The 23,833-nt window shown below is 36.0% G+C and overlaps 1 protein-coding gene and 1 pseudogene across 1 annotated transcript; one reads left to right on the plus strand and one right to left on the minus strand.

Moving 5' to 3' along the window:
• Positions 1-566: 566 nt before the first annotated feature.
• LOC147386458 (syntaxin-81-like) lies at positions 567-21,974 on the minus strand. Its single transcript, XM_086424548.1, has 4 exons — positions 21,960-21,974; positions 21,425-21,748; positions 21,184-21,315; positions 567-826 (listed from the first exon to the last, which is right to left on the minus strand). The coding sequence occupies exons 1-4, from the start codon at positions 21,972-21,974 to the stop codon at positions 611-613; spliced, it is 687 nt and encodes a 228-aa protein (XP_086280674.1). The 3' UTR covers positions 567-610.
• Positions 1,818-6,036, plus strand: LOC147386459 (uncharacterized; annotated as a pseudogene).
• Positions 21,975-23,833: the final 1,859 nt, after the last annotated feature.

A 23,833-nucleotide genomic window follows, 5' to 3' on the forward strand; every position in this document is an offset into this window, starting at 1 on the left:
GTAGTATATTTTGAAGGTATTGCATTAGGTGCTGTGAATTTAGTTTTTTGAAATGGTAATTTAGCTGAGATCTTATAAAGGAAAACTTTTTCTATATTAGTTAATATTGTTGTGGAGATCAATAGATTAATATATTCATATTGTATCCAATTCAATTTACCTACTTGCTGTAGAGATTGTAAACAAGAGTTGAGACAAACATGATTAAAGGTCTTTTGTAGTACTGTACTTAGGATGGACATGATCTATATGTAACATTCAAATATTGAAGTAAGTAATTCTTAGTTCTAATGACTCTCAAGAGAGCAGTATTATTCATGGGGATTTTGGGGAGCTTGGTTATGTGGCTCTTGAATATTCAAGCACAATGGTTGCCTCTCTGAAAGGGGATGTTTATGGGTTTGGGGTTGTGCTTCTTGAGTTGGTTACTGGATGAAAGCCTATTGAAGTAAGTAATTCTGAGGATGGCTTCAAGGGTAATCTAGTAGATTGGGTCAATCCGTTTCTGGCTTTGACCGAATCAAGGATGTCATAGATATGTTCCTTCGTGAAAAGGGTCATGATGACGGAATTCTAGAGGTTTTTAGGGTTGCTTGCGATCGTGTGGTTTCTAGGCCCAAAGACAGGCTGTCCATGTTCCATGTTTACTAGTTGTTGAAGACCATTGGTGAGGGGCATGGTTTCTCAGAACAGTCTGATGAGTTTCTAATGATGTTCGGCAAACAGGACCGCGATCATCAATTGTCTTGAGAAAATTAGAAGAAGACGTTCGCACCACAAGGTTTTGATGATGATGACTACAAGGATTTTCCAATGCTGTATAGATCTGTGTAAAACCAAACATTTCTTGGTCAGTAGCTTTCACATTGCACAAAAGTTTGTTCTCATTCTACTAATAAAGGAGCCTTTGAGTCTTCTTTTGTTGTTTGTATCTTGCTTTCATTTTATAAACTTTAAAATACATATAGAAGACGATGTCAGAAAATTGTAATGCATTTCTTCGTGCATTATAATCTTGTGAGCATCCAATTTTTATGATTCATTCCAGCACTGTCAATACATGGGATGCTGCTGTTACACTATGGTTACCCTTGGTTTTCTTGATTCATGTTTCAGTTGTGACACTTGGAGGTTTAGTGGGTATAGATATGTATAAACTTGTATCTGTACGTGGGTTTTGTGTGTACATTTGTGAATATTGAGGGAAATTGTACTATATGACCTTATTGGGAGATCGTTCTGAGTGTTGATTCACACCATGATCTTTTTTTCTCTTATGAGTACACAGGGATCTGTCTTGTCAGGACCATGGATGTTGTAATGTCAATTTTTTGAGGTCAAAGCTCTCATTGACCCATTTTGATCTTCATGACTGATTTTAATCTCTCTTTGTTACATCAAGTAAACTGAAGCTTTATCAAAGATAGAAGAGACATGTAAAGTAAATCGCAAAAACTATTCTAGCATATGCACACCAATAGATTATTACAACCCATGGTTTGATTCATATGGTTGTTGTTCACCTTTGTTTGTTCTCTTCATGTATACAAGTGATACAAAAACCCAATGCAGTGATAAGTTGTTCTATTTTCTCTCCTTACTTGAAAATAAAAATAAAAAAAATAAAAAAAAATTGTTCTATTTCCTAAAATTAGGGTTGGGGGGTGAAATCACAACACATCTCTCTTGGTGGAATTGATAGCTCTTCAATTTTTTAGTGAAGCTTAGCTTTCATTCGATGAAAGAGGGTCCTAGAATAGTTGAAACTATGAATCTGAATTTAGTGTACTTGTGCATGTAAATGTGAGTATGCGTAAATGATGAATGGTGATGGGCATCCATCAAAGGAGTTTGAGAGTACTTTGCACTACATTGAAAAACAAGACACTCTAATGGTTTGTACTAAATTATCAACCATTAGATTCTTGGAAACTGAGAAAAAGTAGTATTGGTAGTTTTGGTTCTTCTTATTTTTGTTATTGCTCTTTCACCCCCATAACCAACAAACATAAACAATATTTCACAACATCGTCCAAGAAAATTGTTTAGTGCATATTTTCCTCCACTCTCCGGTGTGTCATACTCCAATTAAACCCGTTAACCTCTTATATTCATAGTTCTCCCCCTCTCCAAAAGATCGGTCTTTTGGAGTAGTTGGTTGGTTAACATGGTATTAGAGCATTGGGTTCATATAGGTCAGGGGTTCGACTCTTTCCAACCTTATGGGTGAGGGGGAAGTGTTGAGTGTATCTTTTCCTCCACTCTTGGGTATGGCATCAACACCCCATGGCCCTCTTATATTCATAGTTCTTCCCCCTCCAACATATCATTGTTTTTTTTTTTTTTTGTTAGTAATTTGTTGGTTAACAAAACTACTTGTTTGGAGATTTTTCTAAAGAAATTGAGCAAGTTTTCGATTTTACACCGTTAGATCTAGTCTTTCAACTAACTCATTTAGCTTATGATTTAAGTTCTAAATAGTTAAATATATATTTAAATCAATTCAATTACCTGTACAACAGGATTTAAATGAAACGAAAACTTTGCTAATATCTGCAGTTCTTTTAAAACTCGTTAAATCTTACGATTAACTCTGATTTCACTAGTGTTATTGTCCGAGTTTCCGAATACTTCATTCTAACTGAATTGGACAATGACTTTTAGGCAGAGCAAGAGGAGATCATGAAGAACAGGCCACAGACGCAGAAGGGATTGACACTCAAGGAAACTAGACAAATGGAATATCTTTCCAAGTTGTATATGTGTCAATGTTGCTACCTACCATAAACATTTAGTTTGAGCAAACTAAATACTTAAAACATTATTGTAAGAGGCTTAGTTTTGATTTTGAATGTTATCGATGAAACTCTGCGAGTCGTTGATATCTCTTTCGTGGTTTTCCGCAAGGCACAATCTGATGTCAAAATGAATGATTAGTTTCAATTCTAGACATACATATTTTTTTTAATATATGATTTAATCTAATGGAGATAAAAAATGGTTTGTTTTTACAAGGTTATACCATACCAAAGGGATGGAAAGTTCAACTCTGGCTCCGAAACGTTCATATGGATTCCAAAATTTACTTTGATCCAAAGGCCTTCCAATTGGTACCAAGCAATAATAAATCTCGCATTTTACCAAGCAGGGCTTATGTTGAAAGATTACAAGCATTAGTTACAGCGCTATCTCCTCTTTGGTTCCAACCACCTACCACCTTGGTTAGAGCAACCTTTTGATATCCTGGTCACGCCTTAAAGATAGCATTCCAATATGGTCGAGAACATACAACTAACTATGGTCTTAGCCTATTTGCACCCACCGTTTAACCTTAGTGCACTCACTTTCCTCTATGCATTACATCACCACCCATAAAATGTGTTTTTAAGTGGGTGCAGTTAGCACAAGTAGAGGGTGCAAATAGCCTGGTCCATTAACAATTCATTTCAAAATTTCAATATATATATATAAATAAAAAGATGAAAAGCAAAAATGCACTTTTACTTCAGATTTTATGAAGTCCAACAAAAAAGAATATATATATATGGGGGCGGTTCAAGGGCCATATGTAAAAACATATGAAAAAACAATGGTTTTTCAAAATAAGGGTTAGAGGTTTTGGATTGAGCTGATTTTTTGCAACGATGGTCACTATGATAAAAAGATCATCCTCACAAAAAATCAGTTCAATCAGAAACTTCTAAATCCATCAAAAGTGATTTACAAATTAGTGACAAAAAATCGACGGTCCACATTCTAAATCACTTTTAATGGGGTTAGAAGTTTCAAATTGGACTGACTATTTTTTTTCGGATGATCTTCCCATCATAGAGATCATCCTCACAAAAAATCAGCTCAATCCAAAATTTCTAACCCATATTTTAAAATTTTATAAATGTTACATTGTTTTTACATATGTTTTCTCATATGTCCCTTGGGAAATGTTCAGCAACAAACATTTTTCAAAACATGGGTTAGAGGTTTTGGAATGGGCTGATTTTCGGTGAGGATGATTTCTATGGTGAGGAGATCATCATCACCAAAAATCAGTCCATTCCAAAACTTCTAACCCCATCAAAAATGGTTTACAAAAAATGGACGGTCCACAATTTTTCAACTTGTAAACTGGGGCTAGAAGTTTTGGAATGAGCTGATTATGAGGCTAGAAGTTTTGGAATGGGCTTATTTTTGGTGAGGATAATCTCCTCACCGTAGAGATCATCCTCACAAAAAATCAGCCCATTCCAAAACCTCTAACCCATGTTTTGAAAAATGTTTTGCCAAAATGTTTGTTGCTGAACGGGACCCATATATCTATATCTATATATATATATATGAGGACGGTTCGAGGGACGTTTTGAAAACTGCCTTGGAAACCCATGATTGACAGTCGTCGGATATTAGGGAAACAATGGCTTGGATTTCTAATTGGAAACAACTGGAGTGAAACTGCGATTTTAAAAAAGAGTTTATGAATTTCAATAAACTCCCTCTATTTTTCATTACATTAAAATTAAATCCTTATTTTCAATCTCAAAACTCCAGTTTCTTTCTCTCAAGTATGTTCTCTCTACAGAGAACATAATAGTTTCATAAACTCCATTGAACTCTTCGAACCCTTCTCTCTCACAAATCTCTCAATAGGAAACCCACGATAATGGGTTTCAATCATTTTTCATCATACGGTTGTTTCGACTAAGCCTAATATATAATCCTTTAGGAAGGTTGCTAAGTGGAGGAAAAACCCAAAATAAAAACAAAAAGTGTGCAGAATGGGTTACTAGTTGCAACAAATCAACAACTTTTTGCCAAACAAGTAAAATATCTCCAAGTCATTCATATTACTCTCAGCCTCGGTGAACTCCATCTCTTCCATCCCTTCTCCAGTGTACCAATGCAAAAAGGCCTTGCGCCTAACCCTCCTGAACATCTCTTGAATTGATGTTGAGTTCCCAATAAATGTTGATGCCATCTTCAGCTCAGTGGGTGGGGTATCACACACACTCGACTTCACATTATTGGGGATCCACTCCACAAAGTAAGAGGAGTTCTTATTCTGCACATTTATCATCTGCTCACCCACCTTTTTGGTGCTCATCTTACCCTTGAACATCGCTGAGGCTGTGAGATAACGGCCATGCTGGGGATCTGCTACACACATCATGTTCTTAGCATCCCTCATTTTCTTATGAAGAGGGTTTCCTATTGAGAGATTTGTGAGAGAGAAGGGTTCGATGGAGTTTATGAAATTGTTATGTTCTCTGTAGAGAGAACATACTTGAGAGAAAGAAACTGGAGTTTTGAGATTGAAAACAGGGATTTAATTTTAATGTAATGAAAAATAGAGGGAATTTATTGAAAATGCATACTCTTTTTTAAAACTGCAGTTTCACTCCAGCTGTTTCCAATTAGAAATCCAAGCCGTTGTTTTCCTAATATCCGACGACTGTCAGTCATGGGTTTCCAAGGCAGTTTCCAAAACGTCCCTCGAAACCGTCCCATATATATATATGAGAAATGTTCAGCAACAAACATTTTGACAAAACATGGGTTAGAGGTTTTGGAATGGGCTGATTTTTGGTGAGGATGATCTCTACGGTGAGGAGATCATCATCACCAAAAATCAGTCCATTCCAAAACTTCTAATCCCATCAAAAATGGTTTACAAAAAATGGACGGTCCATGATTTTTCAACTTGTAAACTGGGGCTAGAAGTTTTGGAATGGGCTGATTTTTGGTGAGGATGATCTCCTCACCGTAGAGATCATCCTCACCAAAAATCAGCCCATTCCAAAACCTCTAACTCATGTTTTGAAAAATGTTTTGCCAAAATGTTTGTTGCTGAACGGGACCCTATATATATATATATATATATATATATATATGGGGACGGATCAAGGGACATACGTAAAAACAATGTGATAATAAAACGTATTCAAAATATGTGTTAGAGGTTTTGGATTGAGCTGATTTTTTGAGATGATGATCTTTATGATGAGAAGATCATCTTAAAAAACAAAGCCAGTCCAATATGAAACTTCTAACCCCATCAAAAGTGATTTAGAATGTGGACCGTCGAGTTTTTACCAATAATTTGTAAATCACTTTTAATGGACTTAAAAGTTTTAGATTGAGCTGATTTTTTGTGAGAATGATCTTCTCATCATAGAGAACATCTTCACAAAAATTCAGCTCAATCCAAAACCTCTAACTCATATTTTGAACAACCATTGTTTTTACATATGTCCCATGATCTGCCCCCAATATATAAGATGGACTCAAAATATGAATAAAAAATTATTCTAATCATGAGCTCAAATGAACAACTTAAAGGCCTACAAAGTTCTTCAACAAACCAAGAACACTCAATACTTCCACCCATTTTTATCAAAAAAAAATAAATGTCAAATACTTCAAAGCTTATATTCTAAAGTAACAATGAACAAATTTAGAAGTAGGGACATAATATTTGTAAAAAATTAATCACTATAAACACAAAGCTCGGTAAACGCATGATAAAGACTCTTTACTATCAATCAGAAAAGATAATATATCATGATTGGTTATTGTATAACAGTAAAGCCGTAAATTATAACCAAAAAAATAAATAATGTATTCATTATGATATTTTGATAGGATTATATTTTTCCCATATTTACACAGTTTTTCTTCTTTTATTTTTTTAGGGAAATGAATAAATAATTCACAAAAACATAAATTCATGAAGAAAAATAAATTAATAGCTTTTTGTATTTCTGAGTACAATCTTCAAATTGTTTGGAAAAATTGCTAACTATGACCTGCACACTTGTCTTTGCAGAATAACTTCATACTTGCATCCTCGGATGCGTGCAATTTCACATTTTGGGATGACCAAAGTCGACAAATGAATTCCTAACTGCATCTGATTTTACGTCTGTAGACATCTTTTCCATATCCACCATTGGAACACACACAAGCTGATCTCAACCATATCATGGATGAGTTGAAAATAGACCTACCAGTTGATCTTGACCATCGGATTAAGATTAGAAGGACGAATTGATTTAGGGGGTGGAATGTACACCATACTCATTTGTGTTGGTTGTCAAATACATACCAAGCTTGTTTGTAAAGGATTAACATTGTACTGCAGTCAAATACATCTAGTGTGTCGAACATGAGTGCCACTTCTGAAAATCCATGTTGAAGGCTTTGTTGAGAAGAGAAAGAACTCTGAAGTGTCGACTTCATTGTGAATAAACAAATGCTGATGATGAGAAAACGAGACAGATATCCTTGTTTAACTGTACCAATCTAAAAAGTGGATGGAAAATGTGAGGACAAATAGAAAAAGCAAAAGAAAGGCCCTGCTACTGTTGTTACGTTCGATAGCTTGGGAGAGCTCTTAGTTGCCCATAACCACGTTCTTTGTAGCTTCAACTGCCTTAAAATAGAAACCGAAACCAAAGGTAGGTTTCACAAACTCAAGCTTCCTAAATAACTTGAGAAAACTAAAATGAAACAAGATATTGCGTAATTCAAATATGATGGTTGTAGCTAGAAGAAAATGTCAGAAGTAGAAGTGACAGTGTCTTCATGGCATGGTTAAGTATCTGGTGTTGTTAAAAATGCCCATGGAATTCGTATCATCTGTGAAAATTTTCGGCAATAAGTTCGTTTTGATTTATATTATAAAGTGTAATGTGAGTATTTCTGAAAGTTTTTGAGTTTTTCCTCAGTTCTCAAATGAAGTATTGTGGTTAATTGCTGTGTCTGCACCAAAGAAGATTGATCTTATCTATGTACTAGAGTTCAGCCGTGCCTACGACACACGCATCCTTTCTCAGATTAAGAGGGTAAAAGTGAAAAAAAATAAAGTTGAAGGGGTATCATTATAAAAAAAATATGAGATTAAAGGGTTAAAGAATGAAAAACAATCAAGTGGATTAAAGGGGTAAAAGAGAAAATATGGTAAAGTTAGGAGAGGTAAACAATAAATAAAATAAAGTGGGTCCCAAAATACTATAGCTTGATGGAAGGGGAATTATTAAAAAAAAATTGAGATTAAAGAGGTAAGAGATAAAAAACAATAAAGTGGATTAAATGGGTAAAAGATAAAATATAGTAAAACTAGAAGAGGGGGCATCCTCTTTCGGGTTAGGGGTAAAAGTAAAAAAAAAATAGAGTTGGAGAGGTATTATTTTTTTAAAAAAATTGAGATTAAAGAGGTAAAAGATGAAAAATAATAAAGTGGATTAAAGGAGTAGAAGAGAAAATATAGTAAAATTAGAGGAGGTGGAGAATAAAGGAAATAAAGTGGGTCCCATGACACTATAGCTTGATGGGAGGTTTAACGCAAAAAAATTTGTCTCCCACAACACTGTAGTTGATTGGGCGTTTGTGTCACATACAACTGTTCCAACTCAGTTGTATTTTATTATATATGCTAGGCTAGAATTCACCTGTGTCATCCTCTCTCAGGTTAAGGGGGTAAAAGCAAAAAAAATAAAGTTGGAGGGGTTGTAGACACCTCATTTTTTACCAATGCCCTATTTGTCAACTCGTCAAGACGATCACCCAAGAACTCCGAAATGAGTTTAAATTATTGTAAATGCTCTAAGATGAACTGTAAACTATTGTACACTTCGAGATGAATATAAACTGCCCGACATTCTGAAATGAGCTAAAACTACATCTAATCTGAAAAAGATAAAGAGAATCAGGAGAAAATATAGGAAAAATGATAATTGGGAGAGTGCCCTTGCCGAACGACCACCATTTCTCGCAAAAATCGACACATGAACCTAACATGGGACATAGAGACTAACCTAGGCCGCACACCTAAAAACCATCGACATAGGTAAAATTACAAAAACACTCCTAGGATCTCGCCCAACCAAAAAACTCCTGTAACTTTTGAGAAGAAGAAATAATAATTCTACTAAAAAAAAATAATGAACTAATACATATATTTATAGCAAAACAGTATTACCAGTTCTAAAACTAATTTTGCTATAAAAAATGAACAACTAATTACAGCAAAAAATGAGGAAACTGCCTAACTAAAATTTAAAATTTGAAATACAAATTTCAAAAAATAAACATCGTAACTACTTCCTAAAATTTCGACACCCTACTTCAAGTTGGTGCATAGATATCAATCATGTCCAACTTGCTAACAAGAAGTTCAAAGTTAGGTTTGAACAATTCTTTGGTAAGGATATCAGCTATTTGTTGCGTTATTGGAACAAACGGGTATACAAATAGCTCCACTGTCAATCTTCTCCTTTATAAAGTGTCTATGCTGAAAAATCTACACTTATTTTAGAAAAATAAGATATTCTTCTTGATCATTTTTTACTTTTTAGAACATTCTTCTAACCTTCTACAATAAGATAGTTTTCTAGAATATTCTTGTAATAGGATAGTTGGTATAGTTTTCTAGAATATTCTTGTAATCCTCTATAATAGGATATTCTAGAATATTCTTGTAATAGGATAGTTGGTAGAGTTTTCTAGAATATTCTTGTAATCCTGTACAATAGGATAGTTTTCTAGAATCTTCTTGTAATAGGATAGTTGGTCTATAAATACCCTATTAGGGCATTTGTAATGTATATAAAAAGAATTCTTAATAAATTCAGTTTCCTACATGGTATTAGAGCCTTAGGTTCATATCCTGGGAATCGATTTTTTTTTTCTTTTTTGCCATCTTGTTTGTTGTTCATCTGTTTTTACCCTCCCTTTATTTTTCCCTTGTGATCTTTGTTAAATTCACGATGTCAGAAGAGTCAGGAGCCACCAATCAGTCTGTGATGGTGACACTTCATGGGAGACCACAAAACTTTTCTGGTAGAAATGGGGGAGGATCAAGAAACTGGCAATAGAATTGGTAACAAAAGTTACATGCTAATCTGACACGAACCGACAGTGATGGCTCGGGTGCTCAAGAGAATTCTAATAGCAAGGAAATCAACAAAGAAAACATTGAATGGCTAAGATCACTTCTCAACTCCTTGGAGAAACCATCGGGTATGTGTTCATTTGCACATTCAGGTATGGTTTCTTCTTCTCATGCCTTTAGTGTCTCGGATAGTAACTATTTCAACTCTTGGATCATTGATTCAGGAGCAACCGACCATATGACTCATTGCTCCTTTATATTCTCCACATATAGTCCATGTTCTAGTAACAGAAAAATTACATTGGCCAATGGGTCACTTGCTACAGTAGCAGGTCAAGGAGATATTCACATAAGTCCTTCATTAGTTCTGAAAAATGTTTTGTACGTTCCAAAACTTACAATAAATCTAGTCTCTGTCCAAAATCTTACAAAGGATTTGAAGTGTAGCTTGACCTTTTCATCCACCTCTTGTATTTTTCAAGACCAAGCTACGGGGATGACGATTGGGCATGCTAAGGAAAGCAGTGGCCTTTATTACCTTGATGTGCAGAATAAAAATAAGAGTTGTAGGATTGACAATCCATCTTCCTTGTTGTCAGATACAAGATCTCCAATAAAAGATCAGATTTGGCTTTATCACCTTCAGTTTGGACATCCTTCCTTTAGGACTTTGAGTGTCATGTTTCCTTCCTTATTTAAGAATATTGATATTCGTGAATTTCATTGTGACATTTATGAGTTTGCCAAACACAAACGAGTTTCTTTTCCTTTGAGTAATAAAAAATCCTCATTTCCTTTTCAATTAATCCATAGTGACATTTGGGGACCGTCAAGAATTTCAAATATTTCAGGGGCTAAATGGTTTGTCACGTTTATTGACGATTGTACTCGTGTCACATGGGTTTTTTTGCTAAAACAAAAATCTGATGTTTGTACGGTTCTCCCTATCTTTCATGACATGGTCAAAAATCAGTTTTGGGTTAAAATAAAAAAAATAAGATCTGACAATGCAAGAGAATATTTTAATCAAGTATTATCTCCATATTTTCAAAAAGAGGGAATAATACATGAATCCTCTTGCATAGATACACCCCAACAGAATGGAATGGCAGGAAGGAAGAATGGCCATCTCTTGTCAACAACTCGTGCACTGTTATTCCAACGGAATGTCCTCAAATACTTATGGGGTGAAGCAGTTCTCACATCAGCCCACTTAATAAACCGTACTCCATCTCGAGTTCTTGATTTTAAAAGTCCCTGGGAGGTCTTTTCCAAATTTTTTCCTGATTTTGCATCTCACAATCGATTGTCACCTCGAGTTTTTGGATGTGTCTCGTTTGTTCATATTCATTCTCATGGTCGTAGTAAACTTGATCCTCAAGCCCTTAGGTATGTCTTTGTGGGGTATTCCTCAACTCAAAAGGGTTATAAATGTTATCATCCACCATCTCGCAAAATCTTTGTGTCCGCCGATGTAAATTTTGTTGAAGGTGAAAGTTTTTTCCAACCTTCTCTTCAGGGGGAGACACTTACTAGTGAAGATAAGGATCAAGGGGATCATGGCTTTCTAATGGACTTTCCTGCTCAAGCTAGCCAACCACCAACCCAAAACACTCTACCATTTCCCTTGTCTGAAATTGAACCACCAAAACAACTTGAACAAGAACAAGTTGAGCCTTCAAAACAACCCGAAGTTGGACAGCTTGAACCTATAACCCCAGGACATACTTGTATTGAATCAGTTATCACGAAACCATTACAAGTTTACTCAAGGAAGAGAGGTTCCACTGCTAAGCCAAAGCTAGCTCAAACGTTTGAACCAACTCTCGGAAATGAGGTAAATATTGATATCCCTGTCATCAACTTGTCTTCTGAAGTTTTTGAAAAAAATGATCTTGACTTACCCATTGCAGTTAGAAAAGGTACCTGAAATTGTACAAAATATCCGTTGTCTCATTTTGTGTCATTCGAAAAAGTGTCACCATCACACAAAAGTTTTCTCACTCATCTAAACTCCACAACCATACCACAAACACTATCTGAGGCCCTAAGCAAAGAAGAATGGAGACATGCTATGAAAGTGGAAATGGATGTACTCACAAAGAACAAAACCTGGGAGTTGGTGGAGCTGCCCAAAGGAAAGAAACCTGTTGGATGCAAATGGGTGTTTTCTCTGAAGTATAAAGCTGATGGATCACTTGAATGATACAAAGCCAGGTTAGTTGCAAAAGGTTATACACAGACCTATGAAGTGGACTATGAAGAAACATTTGCACCGGTGACTAAGATGAACACAGTAAGGATTTTGTCGTCATTGGTAGCCAACTTAGATTGGAGTTTACACCAATTCGACGTGAAAAACGCATTTCTTCACGGAGACCTAGAGGAAGAAATTTATATGGTGAGGTCTCCAGGATTTGATGACAATTCAGGAGATAAGAAGGTATGCAGGCTGAAGAAAGCATTGTATGGGTTAAAACAATTTCCACGAGCATGGTTTGGAAGGTTTACAAAGACAATGTTAGGAATGGGCTACAAACAAAGTCAAGGTGATCACACTTTATTCATAAAACACTCAGCCTTTGGGGGAGTAACTGCACTACTGGTATATGTGGACGATATTATTGTCACTGGTAATGATGCGAAGGAAGAAGGAGCACTCAAGAAATGTCTTGCAGAAGAGTTTGAAATAAAAGACCTAGGCAAGTTGAAGTATTTCCTAGGTATAGAGGTTGCTCGTTCAAAGGAAGGAATATTTGTCTCACAACAGAAGTATGTGATAGATCTTCTCAAGGAAACTGGAAAAATAGGTTGCAGGCCCATGGGGACACCAATAGAAGCAAATCATAGGCTGAGTGAAGCTCCAAAAGATGAAATTATAGACAAAGAGATGTATCAACGTTTGGTTGGAAGACTGATTTACCTCTTTCATACTAGGCCTGACATAGCATATTCTGTTAGTGTGGTTAGCCAATTCATGCACAATCCTAAGAGTATACACCTGCAAGCCGTATACCGCATCCTCCAATACTTAAAAGGTAGTCCAGGTAAGGGAATTTTATTTAAAAAGGGAACAAACTTGCATTTGGAAGCATACACAGACTCAGATTATACAGGGTCCGTGGTGGATAGAAGATCGACATCCGGTTATTGTACATTTCTAAGAGGAAATTTAGTTACATGGAGAAGTAAAAAATAACCGGTTATAGCAAGATCAAGTGCAGAGGCAGAGTTTTGGGCAATGGCACAAGGAATTTGTGAACTTCTGTGGATCAAAATAATTCTGGAAGATCTTAAAATCATCTGGGATCATCCAATGAGGTTGTATTGTGATAACAAGTCAGCCATCAATATTGCTCATAATCCAGTGCAACATGATCGTACAAAACATGTGGAAGTGGATCAACATTTCATAAAGGAAAAACTAGACAGTGGTTTAATTTGCACCCCATACGTTTCAACAGAAGGGCAACTGGTAGACGTTCTAACGAAAGGATTACCTGGAACCACCTTTCAAAAGGTCATTGGCAAGCTGGGAATGGAAAACATATATTCACCAGCTTGAGGGGGAGTGCTGAAAAATCTACACTTATTTTAGAAAAATAGGATATTCTTCTTGATTATTCTTGATCATTTTTTACTTTCTAGAACATTCTTGTAACCTTCTACAATAAGATAGTTTTCTAGAATATTCTTGTAATAGGATAGTTGGTATAGTTTTCTAGAATATTCTTGTAATCCTCTATAATAGGATATTCTAGAATATTCTTGTAATAGGATAGTTGGTAGAGTTTTCTAGAATATTCTTATAATCCTGTACAATAGGATAGTTTTCTAGAATCTTCTTGTAATAGGATAGTTGGTCTATAAATACCCTATTAGGGCATTTGTAATAGATATAAAAAGAATTCTCAATAAATTCAGTTTCCTACAGTCTATCAATCTCCACATACTTTGTACAATCATGTTGCATTGGATTCTATGCAATACTGATGGCGGCTTTGTTGTCACAGTACGGTTTTATTGGCATGTTCACTGGTAACTTCAACTCTTTTAGTACCCTTAGTCATAACATCTCACAAACCCCATGAGCCATAGCACGAAATTCTACTTCAGCACTACTTCTTGCAATTACGTTTTGTTTTTTACTCCTCCACGTGACTAAATTACCCCATACATATGTACAGTACCCTGACGTAGATCTCCTGTCAGTAATTGAACCTGCCCAATCTACATCAATGTAGGCATCAATGCTTTGTTGTGTAGTCTTCTGAAAGAGTAAGCCTTTACCTGGTGTACCTTTCAAATATCTTAGGATTCGATAACCTGCTTCAAGATGTTTCTCATAGGGTGAGTGCATAAACTGACTTACTAGACTCATGGAAAATACAATATCTGACCGTATATGTGATAAGTAAATCAATTTCCCTACCAATTTCTGAAACTGATATGTATCTATAGGATCACCTTCTTTGTTATCTCCAAGTTTCTAATTGGGATCAGTAGGGGTGTCTACTGGTCTACAACCACTCATGCCAGTCTCCTTAAGTAGATCAAGAATATACTTCCATTGTAAAACAACAATTCCCTTCCTCAACCGAATTATCTCCATCCTAAGAAAGTATCTTAGAGACCCCAAATCCTTGATCTCGAACTATGATGCAAGAGACTTCTTTAATTGATTCATCTCAAGCTAATCATCCCCAGTGAGGATTATGTCATCTACATAAACGATTAACACAGCTATTTTTCCATCCTGCGAGTGTTTTACAAACATGGTGTGATCAACCTGTCTCTGAGTGTACCATTGGCTTTTAACAAACTGAGAAAACCTCTCAAACCAAACCCTTGGTGATTGTTTCAACCCATACAAGGATTTCTTCAGTCTACACACCTTCGAACCAAATTTCCCATCGAAGCCTGAGGGTGCATCTATATATACCTCTTCCTCCAAGTCTCCATTAAAGAAAGCATTTTTCATATCTAATTGTTGTAGGGGTCAATCAAGATTTGCTGCAAATGACAAGAGAACTCTCCCAACATTTAACTTTGCTATAGGTGCAAAGGTTTCTAGGTAGTCAATGTCATAAGTTTGAGTAAATCCCTTAACAACCAACCTAGCTTTATACCTTTCAAGTGATCCATCTGACTTGTATTTAACTGTGAACACCCATTTACACCCCATAATTGTCTTTCCTCTAAGCAAGTCCACCATCTCCCATGTTTGATTTATCTCAAGAGCCTTCATCTCCTCAAAAATAGCCTATTTCCACTCGGGAACCTTTAGAGCATCCTGCACATTTTTATGAATCTCCATATAGGACACTTGTGAGGTAAAAGCATGAAAATTGGGTGAGAGATTTTCATATGACACATAGTTGGACAATGGATGTTTGGTACATGACCTTACACCTTTTCAGACAGCAATAGGAATATTGGAATCAATGGACTCACTAGACTCAAACCTAGGATTAGTACCTAAAGTAGATGGGACTGATTGTGAAGGCTTAGAAAAAGCATTACCTGGAAGATTTGTAGACTCATGGTGGTGTGGGAGATCAACCGACTCTTCTCCTTGAGTTGATTTCCTTCGCGAGTAAATAATATCAAAGGGTATTATCCCTGTGTTCTTGGTGCTTATTTTCTCCATGTTTGATTCATTAGATTCATGACTTTCATGTGATGGCATTAAGGATGGGCCTGTATTTTCATTATTTAAATAATCTAATTCACAAAAATTTGGTACAATAATGTTTGGGTTCTCAACTTCGGCTAAGGGTGTAGGAGACTGGTCAACTTCGACTATGGGTGCAAGGGAATGATCAATCGACACATCTTTGAGTTGGAAATATACATCCAAATCTTCATTTTTTTCTCCCCCCCCCCCTGAAGGTGAGTATTAAAAGAAGAATTTTGTTCAAAAAAAGTTACATCCATGGCGACAAACAATTTTTTAATAATCGGGTTAAAACATTTGTATCCCTTTTGATTAGAGGCATATCCAACAAAAATACATTTTCAAACTCAGTTCAAGTTTTCCTCAGTTATGATCATGAATGTGAACAAAAATAGTGCACCTAAATATCTTTATAGGCAAATTTGATGAGAGCTTATTATTATAACTTATGGAAAAAATCCAATGGAGTTTCAAAATTTAAAACCTCACTAGGCATTCGGTTTATAAGATAGGTTGCAGTGAGAATAGCCTCGCCCCAAAGATATTTAGGTACCTTAGTTGTGAAAAGCAATACCCGAGCTACTTCTAATAGGTGTTTGTTTTTCCTATTACTGTTTTGCTATAAATTTATGTATTAGTTCATTATTTTTTTAAGTAGAATAATTATTTCTTCTTTTCAAAAGTTACATGGTATCAAAGCACTATGCTCTAAATCTCATTTTCCACGGTAATGACCGGCGCACCGAAAAACCCTACTGCCTCGGCAGATTCCTCCGAGATCACCCAATCGACAGCATCAACATCATCTGGCGAATCTCTCTCCCAGATTTCTAATCTGCAACTTACAGTTCACAAACTCGATAGGAAAAATTATCTCGAATGGGCGCAATCTGTGAAATTGACGATTGATAGAAGAGGTAAATTGGGACATCTGACAGGCAAAGTAACACAACCTACAGCGACTAATCCATACCTGAAAAAATGGCGATCTGAAAATTCTCGTCATTGCATGGCTCATCAATTCGATGGAGCCAACAATTGGGAAGCCCTACTCATTCTTACCGACAGGCAAAGAAGTTTGGGAGGCCGTGCAAGATTGTTATTCTAATTTGGAGAATTCATCACAGATTTTCGATTTGAAGACACGACTCTGGCAATCAAAGCAACGTGATCGTGAAGTTACCATTTATTACAACGAAATGGTCACTTTATGACAGGAATTGGATCAGTGTTACAATGATGATTGAGAAAATCTCAATGATTGTGCTCGTTACAAAAAGAGGGAAGAAAATGATCGTGTGTATATGTTACTTGCTGGTCTAAATCGCGATTTGGATGAGGTTAGAAGGAGAATTCTTGACCGGAAACTTTTGTCCTCAATCCATGAGGTGTTTTCTGAAGTTCGCCGTGAGGAGTCCCGACGAAGGATAATGCTACGAAATCTAGAGCCAAATCCAAACAATGAACTAGAAGGTTCGACTCTTGTATCTAGAGGATTGGATTCCGAAGGTGACAAAAGGAAGAAGCCTTGGTGCGAACACTGTAGAAAGCCATGGCACACGAAGGATACCTACTGGAAACTTCACGATAAACCACCAAACTGGAAGAAGAAGAATAGTGGAAAAGAACGTGCATTTCAGGCTGCAACTGAGTATTCTCAAGAGCATCAAGTCAATTCGGAAATGGTCCCATTCACAAAGGAGCAATTAGAGCACCTATACAAACTGTTTCAATCTCCAAAATCATCTGTAACTGCTTCTAGCTCTTTAACTCAGAAAGGTAACTCTTTTATTTCAACCTTCGTTAGTGTCTTCCCAAATTCTATAAATCCTTGGGATCATCGATTCGGGAGCAACTGATCACATGACCGGTTGCTCAAAACTTTTTTTTTTTTCTCTATAATCATTGTGCAGGCAATACAAAGTTCAAAATTGCCGATGGTTCCCTTTCTGCCATAACTGGAACCAGATCTGTTCAACTATCTTCTTCTTTAATTCTTCATAATGTTCATGTTCCGAACCTTTCTTGTAATTTATTGTCTATTAGTAAAATCACCCTTGATCACAAATGTCGTGTTAATTTTTTTCCATCATTTTGTGAGTTTCGGGATTTGAGTTTAGGGAGGACGATTGGCAGTGCTAGGGAGTGTGCTGGACTCTACTTTTTTGAAGATGGACCCAACTCGAGTAGACTAAACATTAGTACTTGTTTTAATTCTGTTTCTGATTCCAGAGATAATGAAATAATGTTATGGCATTATAGATTAGGCTATCCAAGTTTTCAATATTTAAAGTACTTGTTTTCGACTCTTCTTAGAAATAAAAGTCAATCTTTTTTTGAATGTGAGATTTGTCAGCTTGCTAAACACCATCGTAATTCTTTTTCTCTCCCAATCTTACAAAGCGTCTAAGCCATTTACAATTATCCATAGTGATGTTTGGGGACCTTGTCGGGTGTCTACAAATTCTGGAAAAATATGGTTTGTCACATTTATTGATGATCAAACACGGTTAACTTGGGTTTATTTAATGAGGGAAAAATCTGATGTAGAAACGGTATTTTAAATTTTTTACACCATGGTGGAAAATCAATTTCGTAAAACAATTCAAATATTTAGGAGTGATAATGGCAAAGAGTACTTTAACAAAGTTTTGGGAATTTTTTGGTAGAAACAAGGATTGTTCATCAAAGCTTGGATACCATGTAACTTTTGAGGAGAAGAAATAATTATTCTACTTAAAAAAATAATGAACTAATATATAGATTTATAGCAAAATAGTAGTACCAGTTCTGGAACTAATTTTGCTATAAAAAAGGAACAACCAATTACAGCAAAAAAGGACGAAACTGTCTAACTAAGATTTAAAATTTGAAATACTAATTTCAAAAATAAACATCCTAACTACTTCCTAAAATTTTGACAACTCCAAACAACCTTAATTCATATTCCGTGGCCTAGAAACCTTTCACTTAGGATGAAATTATCCAAACCGAAGAAAACGACGCGTTCAGCCTCCAAGAATCTTGAGATTTGTGCAAATTATCAAAATTGGACAAAAAAGATAATTTGGAGAGAATACACGTCAAACGATCTCCGTTCTCGACGAAACTTAACAAACTATCACATTTTGAGACATAAAATCCAAAACCTTAGGTCCCACACACCAAAAAAGCTAAAAAAACAATGAAATTAGAAAAATGCTCCTTGTGGGGATCACATCTCCATTCTACTCCCAAAATGAGGCAAAGAAACTCTAAAACAATCCGAAAGCACTACCATTGTTCTCGAAATGAGATTTCGAGTCTAACAAAACCAAAATCGTTGAAATCGAACAAGTTTATGAAAATCCCTCAAAATTCACGAAATTGCGAAAATACCCTCAATATGTGTTCTAAAAACACAACATTCAAACATTACGAAACAATATGTTAACTCATTCAAACAATTTCAGTAGATGTTAGTACAAAACAATATAACACTCATTCAAGCAATTTCAGTAGATGTTAGTACAAAACAATATAACACTCATTCAAGCAATTTCAGTAGTTGTTTACAATTATAGTTAAATCCCAAAAATGGAAATTTGGTAAGAAAGAGAAAGAGACCCCAACTTTTATGCATTACACCCCCAAATAAACACACCATTCAAACATTACAAAAAAATAAAACACTCATTCAAACAATTTCAGTAGTTGTTGACAATTATGCTTAAACCCAAAAAATGGAAATCTAGCAAGAAAAAGAAGAGAGATTCTATTGGCACCCCAACCATTACAAAGCAATATAACACTCATTCAAGCAATTTCGATAGTTGTTTACAATTATGCTTAAACCCAAAAAATGGAATCTAGCAAGAGAGAGAGAGAGAGATTCTATTGGCACCCCAACTTTTACTTATTACACCCCAATTTTTTATTTTCTTTATTTTTATTTGGGCTGTAATAAGTAAAACTTGGGGTGCCATAGTAGAATATGTGCGATTAAATACTAACACATATGCAGAAGAGGGTAAAAGAGAGACAAACGTACCTAGGACAGAGTTGATCAGAAGATGAAATAAAAAAGGTGTTTCGATCACCGTTAGACTTAACCCTCAAGGTGAAATCAAGAGGCTGGAGTGGGACAACAACAACAACAACAGAGGAGGTTTGAGAGAGAGATCAGACTGCACCGAGATGAAAGTCGTTCAGCGACAGAGAGAGAGTGTGTGTGTGTGTGTGAGAGAGAGAGAAATCAGGCTGAGAGAATGAGAGAGTTGTTGGGAGAGAGGGTGAGATGTAGACTGTATGAAGCAGAGGCAGAGAGGAGAGGGTGATGTAGAGGAGATGGTGGGAGATTTTATTTTTAGAGAGATTTACAGGGCACACCTATCTGTTGCAATTTTATTAAAAAACTCCCTTACTTTACTGGGCAGATCTAGCATGACTAAATTAGTAAGTTTTAAATCCTACTAAGGGTCGTTGGGCCCACATGGATTATCAAATTTGCAATCCAACAACAGTCTTACAGATTTCATGGAAAAGCTCAGATTCAAAAGAATAAAAATTAAGCAAAAATACTTTTTCAACTTGATTGAACGTGTTGAGAAAAGATGGCTACAGAACTCCTAATTCTAAAACTAAAATTCAATGGTGAAAAGTAAATTTTGGTCTTCTCAACCTCCGTTTTTCATATATGAAATTATCTTTATCTGTAAAAAGTTCTTAGAATTTTTCTTTTATAACCATGTGGCATCAGATCCTGTTTTTGCATACCACAAATTGATGTGTTCAGGATCCACTCTAAGGTATGTTAAGTAACCAATTAACCCCCCACTCCAAGGTTTGCTGTGCCAACAATTAGATGCAACAGTTAGGTCTGGGTAAATCTCTCTATTTATTTTAGAACTAATGGACCCACTCCACTGTAGAGCGGTATTATTGAAAAAAGGAAGGGGTTGGGAAGGAAAAGAGTAAAAAGAATAAAGCTGAAGGGGTAGGACGAAAGCAATAAAGTGGGTCACCATAGCTGGATGAAAAGTTTGTCGCTCACATGTGGGCCCTACCATTGTGTTTTATTATATAGATAGTTACATACATTGGGCAAATCCATAGCCATGTATTGCAGACATAGTTACCGTCCATATCAATTTTTCAGGACATATGCACACAATAGGGGTTGAGTAACTTTTAGCAAAACACAAGATCTCATATATAACCAGAATGGGAGATTGTAACCATCCAACCTTTTACATTCTTTTCAATGGTTGAATTTTTTTTTCAAGGTTTTGAAGAAAATACATGTTAATCTGATGGTCACAATCATCCTATTAGTTGGAAGTTGGAACTTGTTCAAAGGTTGATCTCAACCACAATAAATCTTTTTTTTTTTTTTTTGATCGATAAAGATAATTTTATTGCAAAAGAGAACAAAGGGGGTCGAGGTGATCAACCACAATAAATCTGGCAATCCTATATTCCATTTATAATCACTCTTTGTAATACAAATTTCAACCTAGAAAATATGCTCATGTCAGATGTTTCATTAAAGTAGACACCAGAACCGAGAATGGCAGACAAATATGTTGCAGCTCAGACATAAGCAAACAGCAAAATCAAACAAGCATAAATGAGTTCTGACCTGCTCATACAAAACCTCAATCTGTTGAGCCTGTTGTAGAACATGCGTGGACATGAGGTGATTTAGTGCAGACATTTCAACCATCTTAGTTTCTGTTTCTTGAACAGCATCAAGAACACTAGTCAGCTCTACCTGCACAATTGCATTGACAAGAAATTTCAATTTTACCCAGAATCACATGGACTAAGAAATAGAGAAATAGAGAAATATGAGAACCTTGACCCAAGAATATCCAGATCACCCAAAGAGCACATGTTTCATCATCCAAGAGTTGCTGCTGGGATCTAAGTGGTTCTAGTGGAATTTGATCGGGTTCGTGAAGCTCCGAATGATTAGATTTAGCGACATCCAGAGAGTTTGAATTGACCACCCGATGCACCTTTCTTCTCAGTATTGCTCTATTAATGGCATCCTGGAAGCGTACAGCCCTTAACTGATCAAACTGATCTGTGACTGAATGTAGCCTTTCACTTAGAATCAAAACCTGTAGTTCATCAAAGCAGTAGGTTAGGGGGAAAATTTCTGCATATAAACTTGTAAAACACTTATGCTTTAGGAAAATGACCTAGAGAACACACTACTTATATTATTCTCAATGCACCATGAAAATCTGGCTCCATAATTAATCCAAAAATGAACAAAAAATGGACAAGGTTGGAAATAGTAAAGATTCCATTGATATAGAAGGCTGTGAACAAGAGGATGGTAGGGGGACTCCTTGACCGCTCAGTGATTGTACACGGAGACAGAGAGGAGCATGGTTTAAAATATCATACCATTTCGGAATGCATTGAACAATATGTATTGTTATTAGAAAATTCTGATGTGAAACATGCTTAGTCAAAGTTTTAATCAATGTTGTCAAAAGTGATCACATATGCAAAATCTGATGGAACAATCGCATATACCATGCGAAAAAAATAGGTGGCTGCTATGTATGCAATGGCACAATGGAAATATGCGATCGCATAGAGCATATGCGATGCATATGTGTCCAACAGCTAAAAAAGTAGCCAATGGAAAGCAATTTTATTTTTATTTTTATTTTTATTTTTTTTGCCTTCTTATTTACTTATAAATACTCCACTCTTGCATCCCTCATTTGCACTACTTCAAACACAACATCCATTGAACATTCTACAAGTCTAAGCATCAAAATCATCAAGTTAATTCAAAATCAAGAAGCAAGATCAAATCTATTTCTCCAATCTCCAATCCATTTCTCCTCTCTCTATTCTTTGTTTCTCATTTTCCTTAGAAATCTCTATTCTAGTCCCCACTTTTTTTTTATTCATCCAAATTCAAGAATCAAGAGCAAGCAAGACTCCAAGTTTCAACTTCCAAGAATCAAGGACTCAAGGTCAAAGTCAAGACTCATCACTCAACTCTCAAGAATCAATCAAGATTCTCCAAGTTTTAAAAATCAAGATCAAGATCAAGAATTCAAGATTCAAGATCAAGATTAAAGAATCATCAACCATTATTCATTCAAGAAGATCAAATACCAAGATTCAAGAATTAACAAGCTTGGAGCCTTGGACTTGAGGTATTTATAAAATTATTTCACTTAGTACTTAGTAGTTACCTTTTTGTTTGACATTTGAAGAATATGGCTTCTTCATTGGCCAACTCCTCCCTAAGGCCCCAATCGAATGACCCCGGTTGGAAATACGGTCATCATCGTAGTGCCACCGAAAAAAACCAAGTGGTGAGTGAATCACATGGCTACATAAGCCAAGGAGGAATCACACACCATAAGCAACACCTTGCTCACATGTCAGGATCAAATGCTGGGGCACGCCCAAAAGTTAGTCCCGAAATCAAACGGAAAATAATGGAATTTCTAGACAAGACCTCTAGGAAAAAAAGAGATGATGTCGTCATATTAGAATATTACATGGAGGGTGGAGGTAGTGGTGGGATTGATGAGAACGATGATGATGACATTTATGTACATGAACATGATACTCCCCCAATGACCACATCGATTAGGAGTTCTAGACCACCTATTGCACCAACAAGAACATCTAAACAAGCTTGTGGTGGAGATCCACTAGATAGATAGTGTAGGCCACATCCCGAAAATGTGATTACCCAAAGAGAAAAGGGAAAAGGCCCCACACAAACCACAATCGAGAACCGTGTAATGGATAGAAAAACTACTATCCAATACATAGAAAAATGGCATTACCAAGCAAGTATTGCTTTTAATACTGTTAAATTGAAAAGTTTTAAGGTCATGGTTGAGGTTATTGGACAATTTGGACTAGGATTTACGGCACCATCTTACCATGAAATTAGAGAGCCCTATCTAAAAAAAGTAGAGTTCACTCAAGGTTTCCTCAATGAATATTGAGAGAAACGGAAGACCTATGAGTGTACTTTAATGGTCGATGGATGGACTGATAGATCTAACCAAACATTAATTAACTTTTTAGTTAATTGTCCGACTGGAACTATGTTCCTTAAATCTGTCGATGCATCGACCTATTCCCACACAGCCGAATATCTTTTTAAATTACTAGATAGTGTAATTGATGAAATCGGAGAAGAAAATGTTGTCCAAGTGGTCACGGATAATGTAACTGCGTATGTGGTTGTGGGTTGCTTGTTAATGAACAAGAGACCTTGTTTGTATTGGTCGCCTTGT

This window comes from Akebia trifoliata, chromosome 14 (genome assembly GCF_017979445.1).
Source record: "Akebia trifoliata isolate Shusen 1 chromosome 14, ASM1797944v1, whole genome shotgun sequence".
In the NCBI taxonomy this organism is placed as follows: Eukaryota; Viridiplantae; Streptophyta; class Magnoliopsida; order Ranunculales; family Lardizabalaceae; genus Akebia; species Akebia trifoliata.